At 37.6% G+C, this 14262-nt stretch overlaps 1 protein-coding gene across 5 annotated transcripts in view; it reads left to right on the top strand.

The window, feature by feature from the left end:
- atf2 (activating transcription factor 2) overlaps positions 1 to 8843 on the top strand; it is a 101945-nt gene extending 93102 nt beyond the window's left edge. For 4 of the 5 annotated variants that reach the window (XM_052024413.1, XM_052024428.1, XM_052024447.1 and 1 more), the window contains one exon: positions 6500 to 8766. In XM_052024413.1, the coding sequence (XP_051880373.1) occupies positions 6500 to 6735 (236 nt within the window). In that variant the 3' untranslated portion in view covers positions 6736 to 8766. Of the gene's footprint in view, positions 1 to 6499 lie in introns of all 5 variants that reach the window. The other variant, XM_052024422.1, reaches the window with a different exon arrangement.
- The last annotated feature ends 5419 nt before the right edge of the window (positions 8844 to 14262 follow it).

Here is a 14262-nt window from a genome sequence, read left to right as displayed (position 1 = left end):
GTTCTCCCCGTGTCTGTGTGGGTTTCCTCCGGGTACTATGGTTTCCTCCCTCATTCCAAAGACGTACAGGTTAGGAAGTTGTGGGCATGCTATGTTGGTGCCGGAAGCGTGGCGATGCTTGTGGGCTGCCCTCAGAACACCCTACGCAAAAGATGCATTTCACTGTGTGTTTCGATGTACATGTGACCAATAAAGATATCTTATATCATCCTAGTTGGCTTACCGGTCATCCCTCCGATGTATCAAACTGCTATATAGTTCAATAAAGAAAAACCTGGTCTAACAACATGGCTACAACTGAAGCACCAAAATTGGGCACAACAAAGGGTCCATTGGGTTGTGTATGCCTATGAAGGGCTTTGCTTGTGACATGTGGGGACTTGTGACAAAGGTGGAACAGCTCTCACCCAGCCTATTAAGCATCATTGTAACATAATCATATAGAATCATACCCAAGAGAGAGGTTTTCAGTCTTCTCCATCACCATCCCTGGGCACAGTCTGGTCAAAGGGCAGAACAGATCCATCAGTTGGGTGTATAGTAGTTGGGTAGGAGTGCCCCAGAAAGCTTCAATTTACTTTGAGAACCCCCAGCAAGGCGTCAAGGAGATTACTTGCTAAAATTATCACCTACTGCCCTCCCTCAGCAAATTTGAACACCAAGTGTAGGAAGTACAAATAGCAAATGCTCAGAATATACCCTGGGTAATGCATTTCTGTGTACATTTCCAAGCATGGTAATAGTAAAACCATCACTGACAGGTGGAGTTTGTGACTTACAATGGACCAACAAACAAGAACAACCTTAATCTCAGCCCTGAACACAACCAACCAGTCACAGATCCATCTCTGTTTGGCAGCAATGGCCAGTATGACCACCGCACAATCCTCGTGGAGACCAAGTTCTGTGGCTACACTGAGGAAACTATCCAGTCTAATATAGTCACTAGCATACTAAGCAGGATGGATTAAACACAGGCCTAGCAGATCAAAATAACCAGCAGCAGCAATAAAACTGTATTACATAAGACTATGGCTCAGCATATTCCTCATTCTTGCTTCATCAAGGCAGATGGTCACCCTTATTTCAATGAGCAGCAGACCAGGAACTGCACTTGAATCTCCTGAAACTGATTGCCAACCTGATGCAGCAAAAAACAAATACCAAACTAAGCCAAACAAACCTACAATCAATAGATTGGACCAAAATGCTGCAGTTCTGCATATTCAATCAGGATGATAGGAGACAAATAAGTAATTAATGGGCAGCTCCGTAAATACCCTTATCTTCACTGATGGTGCTATACAGAATGAGTGTCAAAGATTGAGCTGAAGTGATACTGACCATCTTCAGCCAGGGGGTGAGTGTTTGATTATCCTTTGCTTCCTCCTAACACTCCCATCCTCACAGAATCAAATATTTGACCAGTTTCATTCACTGCACATGAGATCAGTGGTCATGGGACACTGCTAAGACTGTAGTCCCAATAACATTCCAGTTTTAAAGATTTGTGCTCCAACACTGGCTGGGCCTATAGCTATTCCAGTACAGATGGCATATCTACACCTACTGAACAATGTGTAAACTTTGTCAAAACATGTACAGTCTACAAAAAAAGTGTAAATCCAACCTAGCCAATTGACACCCTTATGTGCATAGTTTTAATTATCAGTAAAGTGATAAAAGGAACTGGCTTCAGTGTTATTACATTGGCATTGACACTAACAAGTTACTCACTCATGTTCACTGAGTTCCAGCTGGACTGCAGGACTCTAACTCTCAATACAGCTTAGTTTAAATATAGACAAGTTCCAAAGATGAGGTGTCCTTCCTTTACATTAGGGCAGAATTCAACCAAGTTTGGCACCGTGGAGTTCAAGTAAAACAGAAGATATTACAGATGTGGAAACACCCTTTAGTGGCTGCAGTGATACCTGGTACAAAGAAAAATATTTGTGATTTGTTTGGGGGGGGGGGGGGTGAGGAAGGGAGGCAATCATCTCAGCTTCAGGATTTCATTTCAAGAGTTCTTCATGGTAACATCCTGGGCTCTACTGCTATAGCTGCTTCATCGACAACTTCCCCTCCATTCCATTGTTAATAGTGGTTGGTTTGTTGCTGAGTGTTCGGTTCTATGCACAGTCCCTCGTGATAAGGTAATCCATGTCAGCATGCATAACATGAAGGCTTGGGCTGATAGATGACAAGTAATATTCGCACTACACAGGTGCTGACTAATGACCATCTCCAACAGAGTTAATCCAGCTTTGCTTGACATTGGCATCTATGTGACATTATTGTTACTGAATCCTGCAATGTCGGTATATTGATGTGAAACTCAGTCAGACCTGCCACATAGATGCCATGGCTGCTAGAACGGCTCAGACTTGACATTCTACTCTGACTTTCCAAAGTTTCTCCATCATCTGGACCTCACATGTGATGTAATATGCTCCACTTGTCCAGATGGATGCAGCTGCAACAGCATTCAAGAAACTTGACACCATTATAAACATCTACTTCTTTCACCACCAATGTACTTCAACTGCAGTGCAATTTATCTGCAGGATATACAGAAGCAACTTGAGAATGGTTCTTTGCAAGCACCTCGTAACCTGTGACCTCTATCAAAAGATAAGGGGCAGCAGGTGTGTGGAAGCATCTCTACCTCCAGGTTTGCCACCAACCTACAAACCATTTCCTCTTGTATCATCATCATTCCCCTACAGTCACTCCACATAAGGGAGCACCTTCACCATACGAACTGCAGGAGTTCAGGAAAAGGCTAACCATACAACACCATTTTATCAAAGCATACAAGTGAATGGACAGAAATAATGCTTACCTGTCAGCATGACCTGTCTGAATGAGTACATAAACGTACAAGTCATAGCAACCAGGTTAACCATTTCTGTACAAACCATATCAATCTGTTATATGAATTTCAGTTTCCACCAGTGTAGAATTTTTGCATCCGTTTTGCACTTTGAAAGATAAATACAGAAGTGTATTATCCATTAAATGTAACCTAATTTTCTTTGATTTCATTAATAAACATGTAATAAAAATTCAAAACGAACAATTGGAACACTGAAAGTGCCTTTATTCAATGAAGATTAATTCAAGAAGAAACAAACTGGCAAAAAAACTATCCATCTATCTAGATTTTATACATAAATTTTAGCAAGTCTGGAGCTTAATTCAGAGTCCTTTGATCTACAATCAGTTGAGTGGTTTCAGGATTTACACTGTAGCCCGGAGGTACGTTATACAAGGAAAACTGCAGACCTTTGCTATTGACAGTGATTGCTATAGAGATTAGTCAGTCATTGCTACAACCTGACAGCTCTGCATGTGTTTTCTTATTGATGCGGATAGTGCCTTACACTGGCATGCATACTGTGCACATATTTTTCTCTAAATATAAACTCTGTCTTCCTGATGGGCAGCATAATGTTCAGATACCAAGTGCAACAATTGAACTGTGAGAAAAAATACAAATGTATAAAAATATGTATTTTTAAACTTTTAACATTCAGGTATTTGCCAAAGAGCAATAGCAATGTAAAACCATAATACAATAGCTTGAGAAAATATGATGGGACTGAATTTATGAGTTCATTATATTGTGTATATTTATGTATTATGTTGTAATCACCTACAGTGTGAATAATATTAGGCTCCAAATTATAAAAGGCATATTAGGAAGCCTTACATACATTCTTTAACCATTGTAAATTCAAAACTTTCAGATTTTCATTTGGATACTTGACGTATTGCAAAACATTATCCAGTAGACATTTTTATTAATCTGCTTTTTGGCTTGCATTAAGCACTTCTGGTTTTCATGAAAATATTAATTTAGCTTGCAAGAGAAGCGTGTCATTAGTTGAATTATGAGTCAGATATGGTATAGGTTTTTAGTTTTAAATCTGGATCCAATTAATTCTCTACAACTGTAGAACAGCTGGTGGCATTTAGACTCTAAACAGTGCTTATTCTCCTGTGTGTGCATCATTAGAATCAGGTACAGTAATCATCCATCGCTGCAAGTAGTTGGCAGTTGAACCTCAGATGAAGAAATCTTTGCTTTAAATAAAAAGGTCTTCACTGCTCCATTCATGTACTGATAACCTACCATTTAAAGAGAATTTTCTCGTCAAAGCAAATTTTCTTCAAGTTAAAAAGAATGTAATTTATATATTTGATGTCACTCTCCGGCATGCACCTATATTACACTGGTAAAATGGATACTCTTAACAGCCTCTAGTCATTCCCTGCACCTCCAGTGGAATGCCACAAATGTAACTTGCCCATTTCACGATGCAAGTGAGAACTGAGGAAACTATAAGTCTCCTAATATATTCAGGCAGATTCAACTATTAGGTTACTGTTCTATTTAAGCTGCAAGCTTTACCACTCATGATGCAGTGCTACCCTAGGGGAGATTTTCCATAATCTCCAGAGTAACAGCATAATATGCTGTGTTGTTACAAGTATATAAGCATCATGCCTGGTAGTCCCACATTGCATTGTGATGTGAGGACACCTTTTTAATGCTTAACACAGGGAAAAGCATAGGCAGCTGAAAAAGATGTGTTTTTAAATACCAACCAAGAACAGTTTCACTTTTCACGAAGTACTAAGCTGGAGGGACATAATATATTGATCATGATTTCCCATTTAAGGTTAAAACTAAATGTTATAAACACTGAAATAAATGATATGATGTTTCTCATTTTGATTGTTTCCATTTTTCTAAGAGGTAATATTTATTGAATTAGCAATCCTCACAACCAGATAAATAGTCAAGAGGTCAGAGTTTAAATCCCACAACAGCAGCTAAGGAATACAAAAGCAGTTAACTAAATAAACATGGAATAAATACTGTATACCTCAGCCTCCTTCTCAGCTCTCCAACATCACAAAAGCCAATCTGAAGCTACTTGGATTCACTTCACATTAATATCAAGAGAAGGTTGAGCACACTTAAGGCAATGGCCTCCAACAACAGCAGTAGCATGGTGCTGAGAATGCTCCAAAACTAGGCATGCTTCCAATCATTCTGTGCAATTACAACACAAGCATCTACCTGCTAAAAAGGAAAATTGCCTTGGTATGTCCTGTTCACACAATGCAGCACAAATTTGGCCAATCAGTATGTTATTAGTCCACTTTATCAATAGCTGTGATGAAAGTGATTGTCAACAATGTTGATTGTTCAGTTTGAGTATGAGAGGATCATAGCTCCTGATCTCAATACAGTTTTGGTCTAAACATGGAGAAAAGGGCTAAATTCCATAAACAAAACAACATTTGTCCAAGTGTGGCATGAAGGAGCCTAATAAAATTTAATGGGAATTGAAGGGAAATGCCCCCATTGGGTAGCACCATACTTAGAACAAAAGAAGATGCTTGTACTTGAGGTAGTCAATCCTTTGTACACCCAGACATTACTGCTGAAGATCATCAACACTTATCCTATTGTTCCATCAGTGACCTTCCCTCCATCCTAGTGTTAGGTTAGGAGATGTTCACAGTTGATTGTTCAGGATTTCAGCTTTATTTACGGTTTTTCAGATAGTGACCACAAGCAGAAAAATATGTTCAATATTCAAGCTTGGCAAGTAAATGACATGTAACATTCATACCAGAAACATGTCATTTCCAACAAAAGAGTCTAATCATATCAAAAAAATCTTATCAACATCAGTATCTTAACTGACACCATTAACCAAAAATATAACTGCACCAGCTGCATAAATGTTCTGACCACAAGAGCAGATCAGAGACTGGGTACCCTGTGGTGGGTGACTTATTTGTATAATCCCCAAAACCTTTTCAAGTCCATAAAGGCACAAGTAGGGAATGTGATAGAATATTTTCCACTTGCCTGAAAGAGTGCAGCAACAACAAATTTCAGGAAACATGGTACCATCCAGGAGAAAGTAGTCTGCTTAATTGGCACACCATCTATCATTTTAACTATTCAATCTATCCACCACCAGTGCAATATGTTTCTAGTGCATGGAATTCAAGAGGTGCACTGCCACTACGTGCCAATGCTTCATCAACAATACCTCCCAAACACCATGGGTTGGGCAATGAATGCTGGCTTTGCCAACACTATCCACATCCCATGAGTGAACTAAAACATTAGTTGACAGCTTCATTCAATGTGTCTATTTTAACATTTAGTTTTTACATATAATGATAAATGTTTTACGGAAATTATTTGTCCGGGAATAAAGTGCACATTGACTTGTTGTTACTAAATGACACAAATAAGACTCGTGTTGGTATCTGAAGTTATTTTAACACAATATATTTGTTTGTACTTAGTAATTACTGCCATAATGTTAAAATAGCAAATTTTTACACTCATAATTAAACCACCAATTAGAATTAGTTTTGTAGGGTATATGGTATAAGTATTTCTATGTAGCTGTTTAACACAATTCTATCTAACCAAGTCTCTGTCTGATCTATTTTTCATCAGATGCAGAAAAGGATGAGAGTTCTATAGACAGCCCACTACCCAGCAGCCCACAAACCCAAGTCATCCAGCATAGTTCCATCAGCACTTCAAATGGCATAAGTTCAACAGCAATGGCAGAGGCTGTTGCTACTTCAGTCCTTACCCAGATGGCAGACCAGAGTTCGGAGATGAACCTACCCGTCCAGTCCCATGTGGCAATTGCTCCTTCATCTCAGTCTCAGCCTTCAGGAAGTTGATTGCATAACAAGTACACTACAGAAGTCCACAGATGTTGTCTCAACAGTGACTGTAAAATGGGAATTTGAGAACTGGGAGGACCAAATCTCCAAAACAATGCTATACTTCAAGTTTAGTTGCTTTTATTAGTTGTACTTCAGAAGTGGCTACAGCAGTATAAGCAAGCACTTAACTTCAACCTTGAAAACAAATGTTTAGACATTATTCTCTGGTCTACGAATGCATTTGGTGTTTCTTTGTTTTCTATAACTGAAAGATCATTTAAGTGTTTTTTTCAGTCTGACTTTATGGCTATGGAGGAGGCAGTGAAAGAGTTGGTGAGCAGTGAAATGACTTTGAAAGGTCACTGTCCTGAGGCTGTGAAAAAATTCTGAGTTTTTATTCATTATATAGCACCATGTAGACTCACTTGATCTATACTACTGCTTTCATGAGTCCATGAAAAACTGCCTCCAAACTGCAGTAGGTTCTCTTAACATTGGAACAAGTTAAATTTCCAGTCTATCATTGCAAACAGATGTTTTTACCACAAAATAAAATTCTCACTTAATCTGACAAAGCTTAATACCATATAAATTCTTATACCTGAGCAAGCCCTTAAAGAAATGTTATTTGCAGAACTAACAACACATTCTCTGCCTTTTCTAATTTGCACATTGTGAGGGAATGAAAGGATGTTCATTTTTGTTAGTAGTTTTGTTTTATGTCACTCTTGAAAGGATGTAGCCAGTGCATTTAGTAAATTTTATTTTAACCTTTTGCCTGAAAAACTCAGCAACTATGTTGCATATCATGTTAATGACGATGATGCAGATATCAGTGGTCTATAATTTAGACCGATAGTTCTGTGAATGTTGCCTTTAAATGTCATAATGACTTTTGGTGGAATCCTATTTAAAATGATTGTGTATACAAATAATGAATATTGATGATTAACATTCCTTGTGCAATTTGATTGTTACTGATGAGATTGATTGTATGTTATCTTTCTTCTCATCAAAACTTCTGTGAAATAGTTGATTTTAAATGTGCCATGAATACTGTAGTGACTTCTTGGTCATACTCAGATAAATAGTTTCAAACAGGAGAAGCAAAAAAAAAAAATGACGAGAATCTGATGCTTTGACATTGACAACACATATAAAAGAATAGATAAAGTGATAGAATAATGTATTCAGACAAAGGAACATTACTAGTTCAATGGTGTCTCCATATGTGCAAATTATGGTGCAACAAGGAGCCATGGGTGGCAAAATTAACAGGACCTGGATTGTAACTCTTCCAGTGCATCCTTATAATTCTTCTAGTTTATAATTGTGTAAGTTACCAGGTTAGAAAGTAGGATCTGAGGCAGGTTGTTTGATAGAATTGCTTGGGACCTTAAAGGGAAACTTCTCAACATATAGTGATAGACTAATACTGTGTGATGGATAACAGTTACACTATTCTACAGAATCCATGTCATAAACTTGTTTTACAGACTGTATCTGTAGACAGAACTTGTGTCTTTATCTTCCTGGTTGCAAGCTTCCATTTCTACAGAGGTAGCTTGAGGTGTACTCTTCCTCTTTGTGCAATTTGCATGAGTAAGTTCTCTGAGAGAATAAATAATTTATCTACAAGAACATGTCAATAAACTGTTTTTAAGTGCATAAAAAGAATAACACTTATTTCAGAATGCCATGTATATTTCTAAGTGGTTGTTGAAAATATTGGGAGTATGTCCTTTTGTGCTGCCATCTGCCAAAAAATGTTTGTACAGCAGAATTTCACCCTCCATCCTTTGAAATTCAAGCTTCAATACATTGTCACAAGTTAATGTTATAAAATATTTCAGCATTTTAAGCTACATGGATCCTCTTCATGGCTTTTTAATGTTATATGGTCAATTTGATTTCAAAATAAATAAAACCTTTTCCCATTTTAAAAACTTCCAATTTAATTAAAATACCTATAATATTGATATTCTGAATTCAGAATCAATGTATACTAGTTGTTTAAATGGTTGATTGTAGTTTACATTGTTTGAATGCCACTCCAATACCAAGCGCAGAGCTATGTAAATTAATATTTTCTAAAGCAAATTTATTAAAGTTCTTTAAAACTTAGATATTTCCTGAAACTATATTCTGTTTCATGCTATGTTCAACATAAATCAGTTTTCGTAGTCAGTAAGATATTACTTCTGACTCTGCCTTTTATAATGATGAATATAACAAGTTCACATTGAATTTCCAGACATTAGTGATTAATTAGAAATTTAATTCATTTTTCCTGACTACAAGGCAATATTGTTATGTCATTAATTGCATATTTCTTTAAAACAAATCCCAAGAAAAGTGCAGTGGTAAGACTTCCAGTGTACTTCAACTGTTTAAAGAATATAAATTAAATGTATTCATTGGTCTTTAGAGTATTTTTAGCTCATTAGTTAATCACATCATCTTTCTCCACCATGTATCCTTGCTTGGTTCCAATCTTACCCATAAAATTAATGGCAGAATATCTTTAGCAACTGCTTCTCTTCCTATCCTCATTGTGTTATCTCCAGCTATCCCATGCATCTGTTAGTCATACGTACTGCCTCTTGATAACATTACCCATTTTGTAATAATGTCCATTTCTGCCTCGTCATCATCTCCCTCAACCTTTTACTGCCTCAGACCCACTGTCAAGGGGGCTAAACAATGATTGAAATAGAAGCCACTGTCGTCAAGGATATAGTGCATACCCGTGACACCTAGCCTTGCCAAGGGGTTTAGGCTAAACTGGATGTTCACAATATTAGCATCCTATATAATCCTATTTGAGGATGCAACAGAGAGACCACCTCCTTCTTATCCCAGAACATCACCACCCCTCTGCACCACACTCCTCTCCCCACCCCGACACCAAAGTGCCTGCATCAGCATATGAAATCCTCATTCATGTCTTTGTTAAGCACCCAATCTCATTTGGATCAGAGTTGATTGTCTGATTACACCTCTGTGAAATTCTTTGGAAAGTTTTAAATGTCAAAACTTATATAAATACTGGTAGTTGCTTTGGTTACCTCAATTCTTGAATGCTCTGATGCTCTTTTACTATTGGCAGCAGTGTTTTGGAAGTTTTTTTCCAAACCTCTAGTACTTGTTATAATATTGACAACAATCTCATTCATACATTGTCTCTTTCTCATTTGTCTACTAAGCTCCCAATTACTGAATGTCTCTTGTTTAAATTTTCACCTTTGTGTTTTAAATTCCAAAATCTCTAATTCCCCATGATTTCTCCATCACTAAAACGACTTCCTCCTCATTTAGATAGCATTCCATCTCTGTCTCTGCTTCACCATAAGAAAACTTTCATATAAATTGAGAAGCAGGGGCTCACTTGGGAGGAAATAGTAAATTGTTCTCAGGACCTGTTTTATGCCAAAAAGAGGTACACCAAACACCAGAGCAGACATATATGGAAGAAAAATGAGCAGCATTTATAGGAAGGAAGTTGGTTAACAAAATTCTGACCTCAATTTTTCAGTACTTCATGAAAATGTTTTCTTCAAACAAGTCAACAGCCAACGTGAAAACAAAGGAGAGCAAAATACATTGACTGACCACAGATCAGCTACTTGTGTGAGCCCTCATCCTGATAATTTCCTCAGAATTTCTCCCGTACCACTATGACTTTGAAGATTTCCATTTATATGCAAAACATCATGAAAACGAGGCAGCAAACCCCCAACAAAATTGTTGACGTAATTACTAATTACATATAACCAATGAGAATGTAGAAATGCAGGTATTAATCCATGGCATTCCACACTGATTTATTAAATGTAAATCATAGTTGGCATTGGATAAATCAAGCTAATCCAATAGATTCAATGTTTATCAATACAATACCAGAGGCTCAATGGAAAACTTAATGCATGATTCAGCAGTAAACAGAAGCATGGATTTCAAAAAAGTTGAACAGATAAGATGGAAGCCTCAATGAATGGGTGTTATTAAGATTAGAGGAGTATTGGAAATAATACATGCTGGGTCATTATGTGCACATTTGCTTACTTTATAAATTATTGATTTGTCTTGGACATACAGTATAATAGAACATTTTGTTAATACAGGTGTTATAAGAGACGAGGAAGACATAGTTCAGTTGACTAACAGCTTTGAGTATCAGGTAATACATTTTGGAGAGGAAACAAGGAATGGGTATATACCCAGCAGAAAATTGCTGAGATGAGTACAGAAGCAGAGGCATCCGATTCCCTAAATGTACAATTCCAAGTAAATAAAGCTACAAAGAAAAAACAATATTTTGCTTTTTATAAAACAAGGTTATAAAGTGCACCGTATAAAAAACTGATAGTAATTTCTTTAATAGTTAAACCGCTTGTATATTAGTTTTGAGAGACCAGTACAGGGAAGGTAATTAAAGCTGTAAAGAGCATTTGCCACAGATTCACCTGGCTGGCAGCTGGAATGAGCAACTATATAGTTATGAGATCTCAAATACTGAGACATTTACACCAAGGACAGGGAGGCTAAAAGAAGAATTATTAAAATATTTTAAAGTAATGCAAGATTTTGATGAGCATGAACGATATTCACATTTGGTTGTTGAATCAATAATGAGGAACTATCAATTAAAAATATTCATTAAGGGAATATGGTGAGAGGATTTTTTTTTATATGGAGAGTTCTTCCAGCACAGAATGCTGAGAGTACCTGAGGGAGAGACAACTGTGTCTTTCAAAGAAGGCTAAGTGGAGAGGGATGGGAGTCAGATTACTCACAAATTTCTCTGTAAAGAACGAACAAAGCCCTGGTGGATTTTTTTTTATATATAATTCTTACCAACACAAACCAGTGCAGCAATTTTGCAGTGCTGTAAGAATCCTGCAATTTTTCCAATGGGAATAACAGTATTCAGGTGGTTTACAGGTAACAGAAGTAATAGATACATGACTATTCTGTTCATCATGTCCATTTCAGTGCTGGTCTATATCTTGAGCTGAGTCTTATTTTGGTTTGAACCTTATTTTCTACATTCTACTTCTTTATTCCTCCAATTCAGTTTAAAATGTTATAGTAGCTGTCTCAGTTGCCATTTGTGGTAAACTATTCCATGTTTAGATAAACCTCAACATGCAAAGATTTTTTCATAGGTTGTTGCACTTTGATCTTATAATGCTTTGTCTAATTTTCATGCTCTTCTGTGTACTATAATAATTGACTTTTGGTATTCATGTATAACTTAAAATACTACCATTTGAAAATTGCTGTTAATGTGTTTAAGTTACTTATATTTTCTCCACATTAGACTTGTATCTACTAACCATCTGCCCACTCTGCCTACCAATCTTCTCACAACTTATCCCTCATTAATTTTTTTATAATCACCAACTGTCAGTACCATTACACTTGGGCTATGTTGAAACCACTTGTACAAATGGAAGATCTATTACAGGTCCAAGGATTACATCGCTTCCTACATTCCACCAATTCAAAAATCTTCCTTTTACTCCAACCTCTGCTTTTTATTACCACCCACAATGGTGCATGCTCAGGTTCTGTTTAATATAACTTACCTTAGTTTTGGTAATGTTGTATTTGAGATACCTTGTGAAATGTTTTCTGATAATCCACAGCAATTCCTTTATGCACATTATAATGTCAATGAGAAAACAATGGTCAAAGATACTACACCTTTATATGACTAAATACTTATTTTCCCTGATTAGATGTTTTTCCCAAGTGTTTACTAATTTCACCTTTTTGGGGACTCTGGTATTCTACATGGAAGGAAATAATATATAATCTTCTGCCTCTGTTTTCCCCCCCTTTGTTATAATTTCCATTCCAAACATGTGACAAGCTCTTTTACTGTTTTACCCAAACCTCCTTTATTTTTGTCTCGTTAGCATTCCTCATCAATGCCATTTTGACTGATTATTTCCAGTTGTAATCCTTATTCACCTTTCTTAGGTCACATGCATGTTGATTTTAGCAAAGTAGTAAAAGACTAAATTTGCATCTTTATTTTACCCCTACTCAAGTACAAATCACTCTGTTCATCTGTGAACTGTTTTTTTTAAGTGGAAAGAATCACTGCAATCCAATTCACCAGCTTCCATTAGTGGCACTCATCAATAGTGCACCAGTGCATGGATCAACTTACTGTTTGCCAAAGAGGACTACTAGTTTACAAAATTCCACTTTCCAGAAATCAAAAAAACCTCAGATGCTGGAAATGTAGAGTAAATACAGAAAATGTTGGAAACACTCAGCAGGTCAGGCAGCATCTGTGGAAAGAGAAACAGTGTTAACACTTCTGGGTGAAGATCCTTCATTAGAACTGGGAAAAAGACAAAACCAAGTTGAAGTCATAAGTTGCAGAGGTGGGGAGAGGGATGGGACAAAGGGAATATCTCTGATAGGGTGTGGAAAGGATTGTCTATCCTTGCTCAGTCCAAGAGAGGGGATGAGAGCAAAGGTATAGGAAATAAGTTTCCTTTTCTACCTTGTCATTTTAGAACTACCTCAATCCTAAAGTGTATTTTCCTCTCCCAGAGGAAGATGATCACTGCTGATCATTAATGTATTTCCAACTGCTAAATGGGTTTGAATCTGCTATCTTTCCCATCCCCTATAATGCACACCTGAAAGCCAGTGTTAAGAGTCATGGAGACAAAGAGTCACACAGCATGGAAACAGGCCCTTCAGCCCGGCTCGTCCACGTCGACTGTGTTGCCCAATGAGCTGGTCCCATCTGCCCACGTTTGGTCCATAGCCCTCTAAACCACTCCTACCCATGTACTTATCTACATGGCTTTTAAATGCTGCTAATGTGCCCGCCTCAACCATTATTTCTGGCAGCTCATTCCAAATACACACCACCCTTTGCGTGAAGCTGCTGCCCCTCATGTCCCTTTTGAATCCCTCAACTCTGATCTTAAACCTATGCCCTCTTGTTTTTAGCACCCCCCTCCCTGGGCAAAAGACTATGGACTTTCACCCTGTCCATGCCTCCCATTATCTTATATACCTCTATTAGGTAACCCCTTAATCTCCTATATTCCAGGGAATAAAGTCCTAGTCTATGCAACCTCTCCATGTAACTCAGGCCCCCCCAAGTCTAGGTAAATCTTTTCTGCACTCTTTCTAGTTTAATAACATCTTTCCTATAACAATGTGACCAAAACCGTACACAGTACTCCAAGTGCGGCCTCAGCAACGTCTTATATAACGTAGTAAGTATTCAACCAGTGCAGAAGTAGTACAACAGCCTGAAGACTACATTAGGTTGGGTACCACTAATTTAGGAACACTCCCCTGCGGCCAACCCTATGGCGCCCTCCCCCCTAGCATTAATGCCCCTCTGGACTTGTGCCCCTCCAGCCTCCCAACTTTTGCTTAATCTTACTGGCAAGATGGACTATTCTGGCAAAGATAGTTTGCCAGCTGCATTTGTGATAATATAGGCATTGTAATAGCTTGTACCTCAGGACATTTTCTGATTTTCCACAATGGCAGACTTCA

This window comes from Pristis pectinata, chromosome 1, assembly GCF_009764475.1.
Source record: "Pristis pectinata isolate sPriPec2 chromosome 1, sPriPec2.1.pri, whole genome shotgun sequence".
NCBI classification, from domain to species: Eukaryota; Metazoa; Chordata; class Chondrichthyes; order Rhinopristiformes; family Pristidae; genus Pristis; species Pristis pectinata.
This window is presented reverse-complemented; position numbering and strand designations above follow the sequence as displayed.